At 46.7% G+C, this 13569-nt stretch overlaps 1 protein-coding gene across 1 annotated transcript in view; it reads right to left on the bottom strand.

Annotated features, from left to right (window-relative positions):
* Positions 1-273: 273 nt before the first annotated feature.
* The window catches only part of mdn1 (midasin AAA ATPase 1), an 84631-nt gene continuing 71335 nt past the window's right edge, over positions 274-13569 (bottom strand). The window contains exons 79-101 of the mRNA XM_039782301.1: positions 13340-13566; positions 13019-13156; positions 12145-12341; positions 11536-11697; positions 11312-11449; positions 10999-11134; positions 10644-10816; positions 10383-10514; positions 10132-10273; positions 8394-8704; positions 8156-8308; positions 7692-7793; positions 7397-7595; positions 6743-6913; positions 6503-6657; positions 6201-6290; positions 5520-5635; positions 4954-5128; positions 4685-4758; positions 4396-4510; positions 3294-3360; positions 1264-1406; positions 274-1182 (exon numbers count right to left, since the gene is read on the bottom strand). Coding sequence (XP_039638235.1) covers positions 997-1182; positions 1264-1406; positions 3294-3360; positions 4396-4510; positions 4685-4758; positions 4954-5128; positions 5520-5635; positions 6201-6290; positions 6503-6657; positions 6743-6913; positions 7397-7595; positions 7692-7793; positions 8156-8308; positions 8394-8704; positions 10132-10273; positions 10383-10514; positions 10644-10816; positions 10999-11134; positions 11312-11449; positions 11536-11697; positions 12145-12341; positions 13019-13156; positions 13340-13566 — 3502 coding nt within the window. The 3' untranslated portion in view covers positions 274-996. The remainder of the gene's footprint in view (positions 1183-1263; positions 1407-3293; positions 3361-4395; positions 4511-4684; positions 4759-4953; positions 5129-5519; positions 5636-6200; positions 6291-6502; positions 6658-6742; positions 6914-7396; positions 7596-7691; positions 7794-8155; positions 8309-8393; positions 8705-10131; positions 10274-10382; positions 10515-10643; positions 10817-10998; positions 11135-11311; positions 11450-11535; positions 11698-12144; positions 12342-13018; positions 13157-13339; positions 13567-13569) is intronic.

Raw genomic sequence — 13569 nt, 5'->3', positions numbered from 1 at the left:
TTTACTTGTATTGGACTAAACTTCTATGTACTATTATAATCCTTTTATCTTTTCAGGTGTGACATTGTACGACCTGTCCAGGGACAGCAGATGTAAAATAGCCTTTTGACTAATTCTGGCACACTGTAAATTTATGTATTATTAGTGTGCATTGTCCCTGTTAAATAAACCTGAAATAAATAAAATAAATATTCATACGTGTATATTGAAATGTGTAAATGATCCAACACAGAATAGTCTAAGGATGTTAATAAGCAGAGGCCCAGACAGAGCAGCCTTGTAAACGGTTTATTGTGTGGATCATTCACTTCATGGTTTAACAGATGGGTGCGATGAAGAAACGATGTCTGCTGACATGTCAGTCCACGTTACACATCAACAGCTACTCCTACAGGACACAGTGCTGAGCTCGGAGCACAGCAGACAGCAGACGGCCTTCATCAGAGCTGGAGTCAGTCTGGAGACATGGGACTGTAGAACTCCTGACGGAGCTGGGACCCTTCACCCCCACAGCTGACTCAGGTGTGCTCTCCTCTCCAGAGGCCCATTCCTTTGGATGTCCCACCAACATGCTACAGTTAGCCATGAAGCCTCTGTCAGCTCTGCACATCTGTCGCTGTGTTCACATCGAACATGGATGATTTGATGACCTTCATAACACTGACTAAAACATCCAAAAAAAGGATTTCAGGTCTATGGTACGAGGAGGACAGAGGTATTTACTGACTCTTCACTGAGGTGGTTCACACTAAAACGGGGTCATCATGTCATCTCAGACATGCAAGTTAAAGCAATCCTCATTACATTACAAAAGAAACGGAGAATTCCCCTGATAACGAAGACCAAACAGTAAAGGTTGCTATCAAACTCTACTCAAATCTACAGTAAAAATAAGAAAATAAAGGCACATGTACATCCGTCTGTTTGAAGAGTCCTTTGTTGCGTTGTGCAGTTGCTTGCTACCCACTTCTCCCTCCTCCCTTCCTGTGGGAGCGTCTACTGGTCGGCCGCCGTGACCAGTTCAAACCACTGTCTGAGCGCGTCGCTCAGCGTCTCCGGCAGGGCGTTGACATCTCGCAGGATGACATAGAAGGGGAAGGGGAACTCGTCCATGTAGGAGCGAATCTCTGGCATTTCTCCCGGCCCTCTGAAGATGGGCACCTTGATGTCCAGGATGGAGTCCTGCAGCGCAGCGCCGGGGTTAGTTACACTTTGTGTCTGCATGTTTACAACATCAAAAAGTTCTAATTCTTCTTCACTTACCCGGGAGTTGGGGTTGTCAAGCACCACAAAGGTGATGAAGACATTCGCGCTGCGTGCCGCCCGCACTGCTGCCATCACCCGCTCCTTCCCCTCTAGGAACAAGCCCCGGCCGTCAGACACCACGACCAGCAGCTGGGCCGTCTCTGTGGGGGGAGGGCACAGGTCACACAGGAATATATATATATATATATATATATATATATATATATATATATATATATATATATATATATATATATATATATATATATACACACACACACACACACACATACATATATACACACATATATATACATATACATATACATATACACGCACACAGTCATGTGAAAACATTAGGACACCCATGCTAAAGTTGACTAAAAAGAGGAATAAAAAAAATCATATTTTGGAAATTGATCTTAATACCTTAATTGAAAAAATTAGGAAAAATCCAACCTTTGAGAACACCAATTTTCTTTGTGAATGAATAATGTATCATAAATAAATAAATGTTCTTCCTTAAAATACAGGGGGCATAAGTATAGACACCCCTATGTAAAATTCCCATAGAGGCAGGCAGATGGTTATTTATAAAAGGCCAGTTATTTCATGGATCCAGGATACTGTGCATCCTGATAAAGTTCCCTTGGCCTTTGGAATTAAAATAGCCCCGATAATAGCTCACGAGTGTATACATAGCTTGATGAGATTGACACAGCTGTATAGGTTACAACTCGTAAATCGACATACGTCTTCGATCAGCGCTAAAAACAAACTGCTGCTAGCAACGTGTCCGCTGAAAGTCACCTCGGTAGGACGGATATGCCACTCGACTGATTTCTGCTGCAGGAATGGATTGGACCGAGGTGAAAACACATCTGACATTTTATCACCTTTTAAAGTTGTTAGCAAACATCACACACAGAGCAACATTAGCATTCATTTGGACCACCTGATCAATTAAGTCCAATGTTCACTCTTCTTTTTGGTGCTGTAGAGACTACAGTACCCATAATGCCGTGTAAGGGACTTTTGGGCTGCGTCCTGAGAGAAAAGAAGCTCTTTAACTGCTACATGTTCCGCCTTCTTCAGCAGCTAGTTGTGGACTCGGTCAGCTGTTCAGTGCTGGAAACCCAAACAACAAAAGGCTCCGCAGAGCTGACGAGAACCGAATTATCAGGGGATATTTCTCCGTGGCTTTATTGCTACATTCAACCGCTTTCACATCACACATAATCATTTGATCCTCTATTGCAAACATATTGATAAGAGCAGCTTTAAAACCCACCATTGCTTTACATCTCTCAGCAGCAACTAAATATCATGTATATTTAATCTCTTATTGAACCCAAGGGTCACCTTAACCCAACTTCTTGCCCTTAATGGTGCAGAACGTTCGTGTAAGTGTGTGTACTGGGTCTGGCGCTGCTGATCCAGTAGTGCACTCAGAAGAGAAGGAGGGGGTTTGTTTTGTCCTCCGAGCACCTGGCTCAGATGCTGGACCTTCCCTGTGTCTTAGTGCCACACTGAAGGCTGTCTGTGTCCTATCAGATCCAGTGTGGGCACTGAGCCCTTCACTCAGAGGCACCCAGGTCAAGTACTAAAGCCTTCATCAGCCCACTAGATATTTGAAATGGAAGCTGCTCTCTTAAAGCTTAGGCCTGGTTATTGGTCATCCATACCTTTTAAACACTGACCAAAAGGTTTCTGTTAATGCTTTGATGTCTGAACCAAACCAATTGTATAGGATGCATCGGAGTCAGAAATGGGTTTCTACTGGGCAAAGTGAGGTATCAAACAGGATCTGAAGTGGAATTGGTACCTAAATGTTACCTAAATAGTTTAAGCACAATCAAAAATAGAAAGCTAATAGAACCATCTGTTGAGTCAAAGCAGAGGTTTACCAGCTCAGTGTAACACTGTCCCATTATGGTCCCTATTCAAGCAGTACTGGCCAACAGCCCTTTGATTAGCCAGAGTTCCACAGCAATGTGCACAGCACATGATTATTGGCTGGCTGTGAAATTTGCAGTAGGAGTCATTACCTGAGTTTAGAGATCCAGAAATCTGTTGTCGTGCTGCTAGAAACATCTGTGTTGAGGTGTCCAAAAACTACAGAGAGGCATAAACAGAGAGAGAGAGAGTCAGTGTGACAGGAGGTCACATGAACAGCCACATCCTACAGGATGTAAAAACCACAAGCTCCATGGGAAATAGAGTACAATAACAGCAAAGGGAAACTAAATGTTTAACGAGAATATGTTTTCAATGCGACAAGTTTCACGTTGCATACAGAACTGTGGATTGCCTTCCTGTTGTTTTTCATTCATTGTGTGCAGCATCAAAGCGCCCATATTATGCTCATTTTCAGGTTCATAACTGTATTTTAAGGTTGTACCAGAATAGGTTTACATGGTTTAATTTTCAAAAAACACCATATTTTTGTTGTACTGCACAGCTCTCTCTCACTGCTGCAGATCCTCTTTTCACCTGGTCTCTGTTTTAGCTACAGAGTGAGACCTCTTTTCATCTTCTTCTTCTGTACTATCTTTGATTGCACTCGCACATGCTCAGTAGCTCAGATGTAGATCATGTCAGCTAGCTAACTCTAGAGACAGTAAAAGAAAGCCTGTTTCTCCAACTTTGGTCAGTTACAAGGCAGGATTAGCTGGGAGACTTCTAAATGAGGGAGCACATGTAAGTAGTTCTTTTGTAGATTATGGTGAACTTGTGTGTGTTGTAGCAGTGCTTTGCTATTGAGAACGACGTAGCATGCTAGCGTTAGCATTAGCGTTAGCATGCTAATGCTAACGGTTAGCATGCTAACGAGCTAACGGTTGTGGTTAGCCAGCTCATTTCGGACTGTGACGCCGATTTTGAACAGCTCACCAGGAGACTGAAGGCAGGACACATTCAGAAACCAGATCTCACTCAAAACAGCATGGATGGATTTTTTTCAAAGTTTGTATGTGTGTGGAAGCACCAGAGACACAAAAGAACACCCCAAATCCCAGAAAAGGTGATTTTTTCATAATATGGGCACTTTAAAATAAAACCTACTGTATCTGTTATCACATAACCACTTTGTATTATTATATAGTTAATATGAAGCACAGTGGATGGAGGAGCAGTACACAAAGTACCCACCTGTGCTATCCGGGTCTTCTTCTGTTGGAACTGACAGAGTCGGAGGATCCGAGCCCCGGACTCATCGTTGAACTGCTGCTGGAAGGGGTGCAGCAGCTGCACCTGCTCGCCAAAACTAGACACACGAGCACGTGTTAGCTTCACGTGAAATACATGTACACATAGTATGAGGTCACAAAAATGACAACTCTGTTTGAGTTTCTTGTTTTCGGTTTGTAACATGGCTCCATCATTTCATCTGTTCCTCTGTCGGTCTGTATTGTTTGACTGTGTCCACGCATGAGCTCACCTGCACACCGACACCTGGCCCACCTCCAGCAGGGTGAGAGCGTTGATGATCACGGAGAGGGATTCAAACGCCAGCTGCGCGCGCGCACACACAGACACACACACACAGACACACAGACACACAGACACACACACACACACACACACACACACACACACACACACACACACACACACACACACACACACACACACACAATAATTAATAACTGATGATTATTTGCTCTGGACATGTTCAGGGAGCTGGAGCAGCATCAAGGGCTCCCTCACCTGTTTGGAGTGGTTGTCCACCATGCTGGAGGAGTCGTCCACAGCCAGACAGATCTGGTACTCTCTCTTGCTGGGCTTGGTCCTCCTCAGCCAGATCTTGTCTTTGCGGAACTGACTTGCAATGTAGGGGATCACCTTCCTCATGTTCAGACGCTTCCCTGTGCGGTAGTCCCCTCTGTGGAGCAGCAGCACATCACATTCAACTACACTGTGTCTCTGCTGTAACAGCAGCACATCACACACACACACACACACTCAACTACACTGTGTCTCTGCTGTAACAGCAGCACATCACACACACACACACACACACTCAACTACACTGTGTCTCTGCTGTAACAGCAGCACATCACACACACACACACACACACACTCAACTACACTGTGTCTCTGCTGTAACAGCGGCACTCGCAAACAACGTGTCATCACAGAAGACACAATCAGGAGAAGACAAGTAAGACCAGTCAACCTGGTGACCACGAGACTCAGTGGAACAATAGATGTGATGATCATTTAAAACGTCCATTACAAGAGGTATAAAGGGAGGGGAGTGTGCTGGTCCTCACTTGAGTTTGGCGGCCTGTGTGGGCTCCAGGATGAGGCGGAGCTGCTCACACAGCTGCTGGGACAGAGCCGAGGTCAGAGTCTGGTACTGGTGCCACATGGAGGCTGCTGCACTCTCCTGAACACAGACAACAACACATCAGTCACAGGGTAGTACCTGGCCACACAATCACAACTACACCAGTAAGACTGGATATGGCACCGTATGAAGACACCTACGTATAGGTCATGTTTTACTACATTGATCTTTTATCAAGTCATCTTTTTCAAATCTCTCTGCAGACTAAAGGGATCACTGACAACTGTTAGAGGTGACTTTCAAGACAAGTCTCAGTCCTTTCCCCTTCTGGGTTTCACCACTTACTTAGATTGAGTTACTAGTAGTTTAGTTTCTTTGTAGAAGCTCCCCTGTCTCCTTTTTTATATAGTGTTCAAATGGTTCCCAGATTTTCTCATACAGCCCCAATTAGTTTTTTAATATATAGGTTATTCTCTCCATGGACATACATAACCCCCTAACCCTAACCCACATTCTTGATCCAATCACCAATTGTAGGTGCCTCCATTTTCTTCCAGATGAGAGCTATAGTCCTTTTTGCCTGTGGTACGATCATTGATATGTTTAAATTTGTATATGAGCCATTATAACTCAATGTTATCTGGAAACGGTGGGTCAGCCTCACCTCCTCCTGAGTTCCTGGAGCCAGGTGGTGCCAGGCCTCCAGCTGCAGCTCCATCTCCCTCCTCAGCTCCTCGGGATCTCTCTCTGCTTTCTAAAGACAGACACACACACACACACACACACACACACACACACACACACACACACACACACACACACACACACACACACACACACACACACACACACACACACACACACACACACACACACACACACACACACACACACAAAGCTCTGAGTCTGCCTTTGTTAAACCACACAAGAAAGAAAGAAAGAAAGAAAGAAAGAGTAGTTCTGTACCTGCATGGTGTCCAACAGTAGCTCAGGAACTGTGTGAATGGTGGATTCTGTGCGTCTGTCTGCTTGCTCTTCTTCTCTGGGCTTTAGTCGGTCCTTCCATCTCTCCTCCTCCTCCTCACCCTGCCTCTGCACCTCCATCTCCCCACTGTCTACACCTGCACAACAACAAGAGGAGGGGGTGATGTCACTAGGAACTCAGTGGATCTGTAGTCTAGGTGTGAGAGAATGGGAGTGTGTCACCTGTGTGGGAGGCCTTGGCAGAGTCCAGCTGCTCAGGCTTCAGCTCCTGCACCTCAGCTGCCTGCAGCTCTTCCTGCCTCTCCGTTTCCATGGCGATGTCCTCATCATTCTGATCTTCCTCCTGGTCCTGATGAGGCCCTGCTGCTTTCTGCTGGTCTGCACTGGCAACATCTGGAAACAGCAGCATATGACCCATGTATCCACTTGAACCTGATCGCATGTTGTACAGCTGTTCCTGAGAGTATGCAGTGTGATTACTGACACCACATGTTGTACAGCTGTTCCTGAGAGTATGCAGTGTGATTACTGACACCACATGTTGTACAGCTGTTCCTGAGTGTATGCAGTGTGATTACTGACACCACATGTTGTACAGCTGTTCCTGAGAGTATGCAGTGTGATTACTGACACCACATGTTGTACAGCTGTTCCTGAGTGTATGCAGTGTGATTACTGACACCACATGTTGTACAGCTGTTCCTGAGTGTATGCAGTGTGATTACTGACACCACATGTTGTACAGCTGTTCCTGAGAGTATGCAGTGTGATTACTGACACCACATGTTGTACAGCTGTTCCTGAGTGTATGCAGTGTGATTACTGACACCACATGTTGTACAGCTGTTCCTGAGTGTATGCAGTGTGATTACTGACCGTATGTCTGCGTGTCGTAGGCCGTCTCTCCCTGCCTGATGTGTTCGTACAGGTCGGACTCCTGCTGGGCGTCGCTCTGGCTGCCGTCCTCTGAGTGATCCTTCCTGCTCTCCACCGTACGCAGACGCTTATTCACTCGCTCGTTGTAGTCGCCTGTGGAGCGCTCGTTGTCCGCCTGACCAGGTTTCCTCTTGAAGCTCTGGAGAAGCGCAGAAAATGAAAAGATGAGATGGGTTGAAGAACAAAGGGAGGTAGAAGTGGAGATCCATCAGAATCCAGATGTTCCCAGGCGTACCTGAGTCTTGTTCTGCGTCTGTGTCTGTGAAGCCATTCTTGCTGTCAGCTTTGACTGGTGGCCCTCTGATTGGCTGGCATCAGCAGCTCCGCTCCCATGCTCCTGACAAACCAGAAAGATTTCAGACTTTATCTCCTTTAGGGGACGCTTTGAGTGACGGACTTAACATACTTTCAACTAGAAGAGGCAAACCTTTGCCAGGGCATGTCCTCACAATGCAGACAAGTTATAACTGAATTTCAAAAAAATTTTTTTTTACCAAAGACATATTTCTTTGACTACTACTTTTTAGTAAACCCTTATTTCAATCCAAGCTAGTAAGTGGCTTGACATTGCAATATTAGAGGTTTGTGGTCTTTAATATTGTATGCATTTTTGAATATGTTGATACATTATCTATCCTCTGTCTCTGACCTGGAGAGATTTCTAAGGTGGGTCCCCCCCCATCCTGCGGTGCAGTGTACCTCTTTAGCCTGGTCCCTCTCGGCCGCCTCTCCTGCCAGCTCCACAGCTGTATCACTCTGAAGGCTCTGCTCTCCAGTCTGGCCCGCCGTGTCGTGCTCCTTCCTCTCAGCTGACTCCGGCTGCTCCTCTTCCTCACCTCCTCCCTCCTCCTCCTGTAGGCATCAACAGTCCCAACAGTGACTCAAGTGTTCATCACACGAAGCATAACACAGTACAACAGCACTTTGACATACACACCTTTGGGTTGTGTCCTTTGTCATTGGGAATAGTCAGATCTTCGTCACTTCTTGCCTCTTGTCCTTCCTCCTCCTCCTTTTCATCTTTCTCAGCAGACTCCTCGTCTCCCTCGGCTTTCTCTCCTCCCTCCTCTCCCTCCCCCCCCTCCTCCTCTTCAGTCCTGGGCTCCTGGCCGCTCTCCTCATCTGGCTGCTCCGTCTGCTCCTCCTCCATCTTCTCTGCTCCCTCCTCGTCCTCGCCTCCATCTTTCTGTCCGTCCTCCTTCTCGTCCAGGGCCGTGCCTTTCTCATCAATGTCCAACGGATTCTCCTCTGCAGAGGGAAAGGCAACAAGAGTTCACTAAGTGGAGTTAACAAATGCTGTGTCATGCCTTCATTTCAACAAGGGAATGGGTTTCACTACACGGCACACACAGCATTTTTAAATAGGATATAACTACCAAAAACACATGATACCATGGTCTACACCAGGGGTTCTCAATCTTTTCGAGTCGCGACCCTCAGAATAATGAGGTTGGTGTTTGCGACCCCCTTACCCCCCTCTACAACGAGAGAAAGAGAGCCGCAAACCGGTGAAACAGCTGTTTCTACATGCCTCCCCCTGCTGATTTTGAGTGATTTTTTTAAATGCTCTGATTAATACACATAAACAAATAATGTTTTGCTTTAATGACAGTTTAGTTTTAACAGCTGGCACCCAAAACAAATCTCTCCCTGACCCGCCATCAGACCCCTTTCTGTATCCCAGGACCTCCTGATTTACAAATGAAGCTCTGAATAGAACACATGAAATGTACCAAACTCACACAGTAACGTAAAAACAATTCATTTCATTTTTCCACCCCCCTAACCATCTGGTGACCCCCAGAAATTACCTCAAGACCCCCTTGGGGGTCTCGACCCCCAGGATGAGAACCACTGGTCTATACAACAGGCAGCCTCTGTCTGTCACTGTTACGGTCAATGCTAAAGCATCTAAAGATGACACATTTATCAAGTGGTGTGCTGCTTCTAGAGCGAAAAACTATTATAGGTTAGATCAACAAAAAAACGTCAGATAATCCTTGTCACAACACCCTCTGGTGACAGCTTCTCAAATGTCGGCATGTGCTGCTTTTCTTTGACTTATGTGACAGTAAAGACTTTTGAAGACATCACTTTGGGCAAGACGGCTGATTGAAAAAATAAATAATTAAAAATAAATGTCAGTTGCAACACTGTCACAAAAAAGGATGTCGCTACACTTTTTCATTATGGGAAGTAATATTCCTGTCACAGTGCTGAAATGATTAATATTAGTTGATCAACAGAAATTGAATTGAGCGCAATTCTGATAATTGATCAATAAAGAAGAAAAAAAACAAAACTGTTGGTCGTCTGGTTCTAAGGAAGATGAAGTGACGACCAACAGTCCAACACCTAAATGTAGCCAGGTTAAGAAATATTAATCCTATTAACCAGAATAATCATTAGTGACAAGAACCGATCCTTGCAACAGAATAAAATGCACAGTGCAGGCCACTCCTCTTGTAAATTGACTCATCTGGTTCTGTCTGAATAGAAATGCTCTTCCCCTTCACTCCCTCCAAACTGCTGCCAGCGTGTGCCAAGTCACAGTCCGGACTCTACTGGAACACTTCAGGGACACTTGGAACTGTCTGGTGCAAACCCCAACTAAACTATGCTCTTGTGCACTTGACATATTCCAGACTGTGTCCCTGTTGGTATGCAGCTCTCACCGTCAGCCTCGCCCTCCCCATCGTCCCCTGCCTCCTCATCCTGGTCCAGGTTCAGGTCCTCGGGCAGATCCAGGGCCTCGGGATCAGGTCTCTTGTCCTGCTGACCGTGGTAGGGGTCCACTTCATTCTCATCAAACTCCCGCTGGGAAACAGCAAGAGCAGCCATCACAAACAGCACAGCCAAAAAAAGAAACCCTGGGAGGACAGGTTGAACCATTCAGAATTTCATCACTCCATAATAACAAGATTACCTCATCTCCTTGCTCGTTGATTTTCTCTTTCTCCTCCACGTCCATCTGTTCATCTTTGTCCTGGGTTTTCTTGTCTTTGTTGGGGTCTGCAGCGTCCAAGTTGTCGTCCTTAGCAACCAGCTCTGATTCCCCCTGAGAAGCCAGTGTTGACAGGAAGTTAGGACATCTGGCTGGTTTTAATAAGGATTCACTTTCAAACAGGAAGTAGAAATAATTGATGTGCTGCTCTCTATAAGCCTGCTGGGACTACGTGCTGTGTACCTGGTCCATGCCCTGACCAGACTCCTCCTCCTGCTCACTTCCTTCCTCCTGGTCATCATCCTCGTCATCCCCCCACATTCTCTCATCCAGAGTCTCCGTCTGTCCCTCACCCAGGTCCCCCATCTTTTTATCCAGCTCCTCGTGCTCCTCTTTAGCCGAGTCATCATCTTCACCTGCGGATGATTCAAAGGAGGAGAATCCACTCAGCAGTGATTCTGGGAGACCTTTCACTGTCTCTAGTGTCCTACTACAGCCAGCAGCAACCGCAAGTCAGGAGACCCAGCTGGAAGTGGAACAAGCCAACAATGATATAATATTATATAAGCCAATATTAATAGCAATAGGCTATAGTTACCTGGTTCTTTCTCCTCCCCATCATGCATTTGGCCATCAAAATCCTCTGACATCTCGATAGCATTGTCCTCCGCCTTGATATCCCCTTTATCCTGCTCTTCCTCCTTTTCCTGACCCTCCTGGAAAGTGTCCTCCACCTGGAAGAGGAAGAACGCGGGTATAGCTTCATGTTGGTTCAACAAGCCACCTTATACCTCCGATAGGCTTCCTTTACATTCAGCCGTTTCAAAGACTCATTCAAGTTCACATTGAGAACTCTTTGAACTCTCTACAAGTCTTAGATGGCTCCATATTGGCGTGTCAGGTGGAATTACCTGATCTTCATTCTCGATCTTGTCACTGACGTCTTTGGTGCCCTCGCCCTCTCCGATACCTCCGCCCTCATAGTCGTGGAACTCCGTGGCACCTTCTCCATCTCCGCCAGCCGCCAGCTCCTGAGGAAGGCAGAAGCCCTGTGGATGGGGGACAGCAACATTTAGTCCCCACTTTGAGTTGTTAACTCCCGAACCTGCTAATTGCTGTGTTGTTGGGTGTGTACCTTGTGGGCGAGCTCGGTGAAGATGCTGGCAAGCACAGACAGCAGCTTGCCTGTGCTGCGGTGAGCACCCAGAGACACAGCCACGTAGTAGCGCACCAGGTCACTGTACACGGCCAGCAGGGGCTCCAGCTGCACCAGCAGCCTGCACGCTCGGCTCACCTCCTACACACACACAGACAGACACACAGAAACAGTGTGAGACAGACAGACAGACACACAGAAACAGTGTGAGACAGACAGACAGACACACAGAGAGAGAGAGAGAGAGAGAGAGAGAGAGAGAGAGAGAGAGAGAGAGAGAGAGAGAGAGAGAGAGTAAGGGAGCGAGATGGCAGTGCATGATGGTACAATACGATACCTCATTCTGAAATAATAAGCAGCTGTGTAGAATATGTGTGTGTGTAGAACCCCCGGAATATTTAACTGACATTTTGATGTAAATGTATAACATGCAATCTGGCAAACATCCCAGCAGTGTGGGTTGGTTAAGATAAGACCGAATAGAAAGAATGGGCTCACGGTCACTGGCTCATGAATCAATCCCATCTACTGTAACTGTAGCTGGACATTAAGTCCTTTGGGTGTCACATGAGCAGCTGCTCTTGGTACCTGGAGCTGTGGTGGTGGACACGAGTCTCGCTGTGTCCTCAGCTGGCTCAGCAGTCTCTCCAGCCGGCCGCTAACATCTCCCACACACAGAGCCTCCACCTCCGCTGCCAGCTCCTCCTCCAGGAGTTGAGTCAGGTGACCAGGCTTTAGCAGCTCCTCCACAGGGTCTGCATCCTCCCCCTCCTCTCCAGCACCCTCTGAAACATCAGGGAACAGCATGTGGACAGCTATTAATGCTGCCAGACAGTCTCATACATACGCCATGGAGGAAATTTTAACAACACTTTGTCAGTGCCGGTGCATTTACAATGAGTTTTCAACATCCTTAAGGTTTGAGAGGTCTAGCAGCACTACATGAGTGTTTGCATGCAAACATGTATCCATGGGGACTTTGGAAGATGTGAATACAGCATATGGAGTGCTGTTTGTCAAGCCATGTTCAGATGGCGTTTGTCTGCTTTAAAAAGCTGAAAACTACCAATGATCTGAGATTCTGAAGACAGAAACAGCTTGTGGATCCCGGAGGGGGATGGACATAAGGAGAAAAGTGGTTGTGTGTGTGTGTGTGTGTGTGTGTGTGTGTGTGTGTGTGTGTGTGGCTCAAAAATACTTTGGTTTTTGCGTTATCAAAAGTGGAACTGGCAGTGGAAGCCCCTGATACAAGAACGTCTAAACAGCTGGTGAGAAGTATTTCCAACCCAGCTCACCTGCTCATGGATGGACGGCCAAAGAAGGCCTGAAGACTGTGACTACACAGGTGTGCCGAATAAACCGGCACATCAGGGTTATATTGCTGCTTGAACCAACATTTGAGGAGGACTCTGAATTTCCTGTACAGCAGCCCTGCAGAGAGCACTGCTGGCATCTTTCTCACCTCTCGGGGTGTCTCCACGCTGCTCTCCTTGTTGCACTCTCTCCCTTCTCTTCACCAGGGTCTGGACAGCACACAGCACTGTGCTGATGGTTGTCTCCAGCTCAGCAGAGAACTCAGCACAGAAGGCAAGCTGCTGATCTGTTAGGGGAAGAAGAAGAGGAACTGTGAAGCCATAGTAATAAACGGGATTTCATCTGACTATACAGTGCCAGTGCTGCTACTTTTCACCCTCTTTAGTTTGCCCTCATGTCTGTCAGCCAGATGTCATGTTATATGTGTTACATTAGTAACATTTAAAGGAATGATGCACAGTGCATTCACCTGTGTGCTGCTGTCCCAAGGAGAGCAGCTGGCTCTTCCAGGTGCTGAACTCGTTGATGCTGGCCTCCACCTGTCCTCTGACATAGTGCAGGCTCTGGGCAATGGCCGGCTGGCTGTCTGCCCTGCCGACACACATGGCCGGGGTGAAGAGCTGCTCCATGACGGGCATCTGAGCCACGACAGCTCCCAGCTGCTCAAAGGCGGAGCTGCACGTCACAAAATGGTTCCTG

This window comes from Perca fluviatilis, chromosome 18 (assembly GCF_010015445.1).
Source record: "Perca fluviatilis chromosome 18, GENO_Pfluv_1.0, whole genome shotgun sequence".
NCBI lineage: Eukaryota > Metazoa > Chordata > Actinopteri > Perciformes > Percidae > Perca > Perca fluviatilis.
Note: the sequence above shows the minus strand (reverse complement) of the source record. Positions and strands in the feature narration are given on the sequence as shown.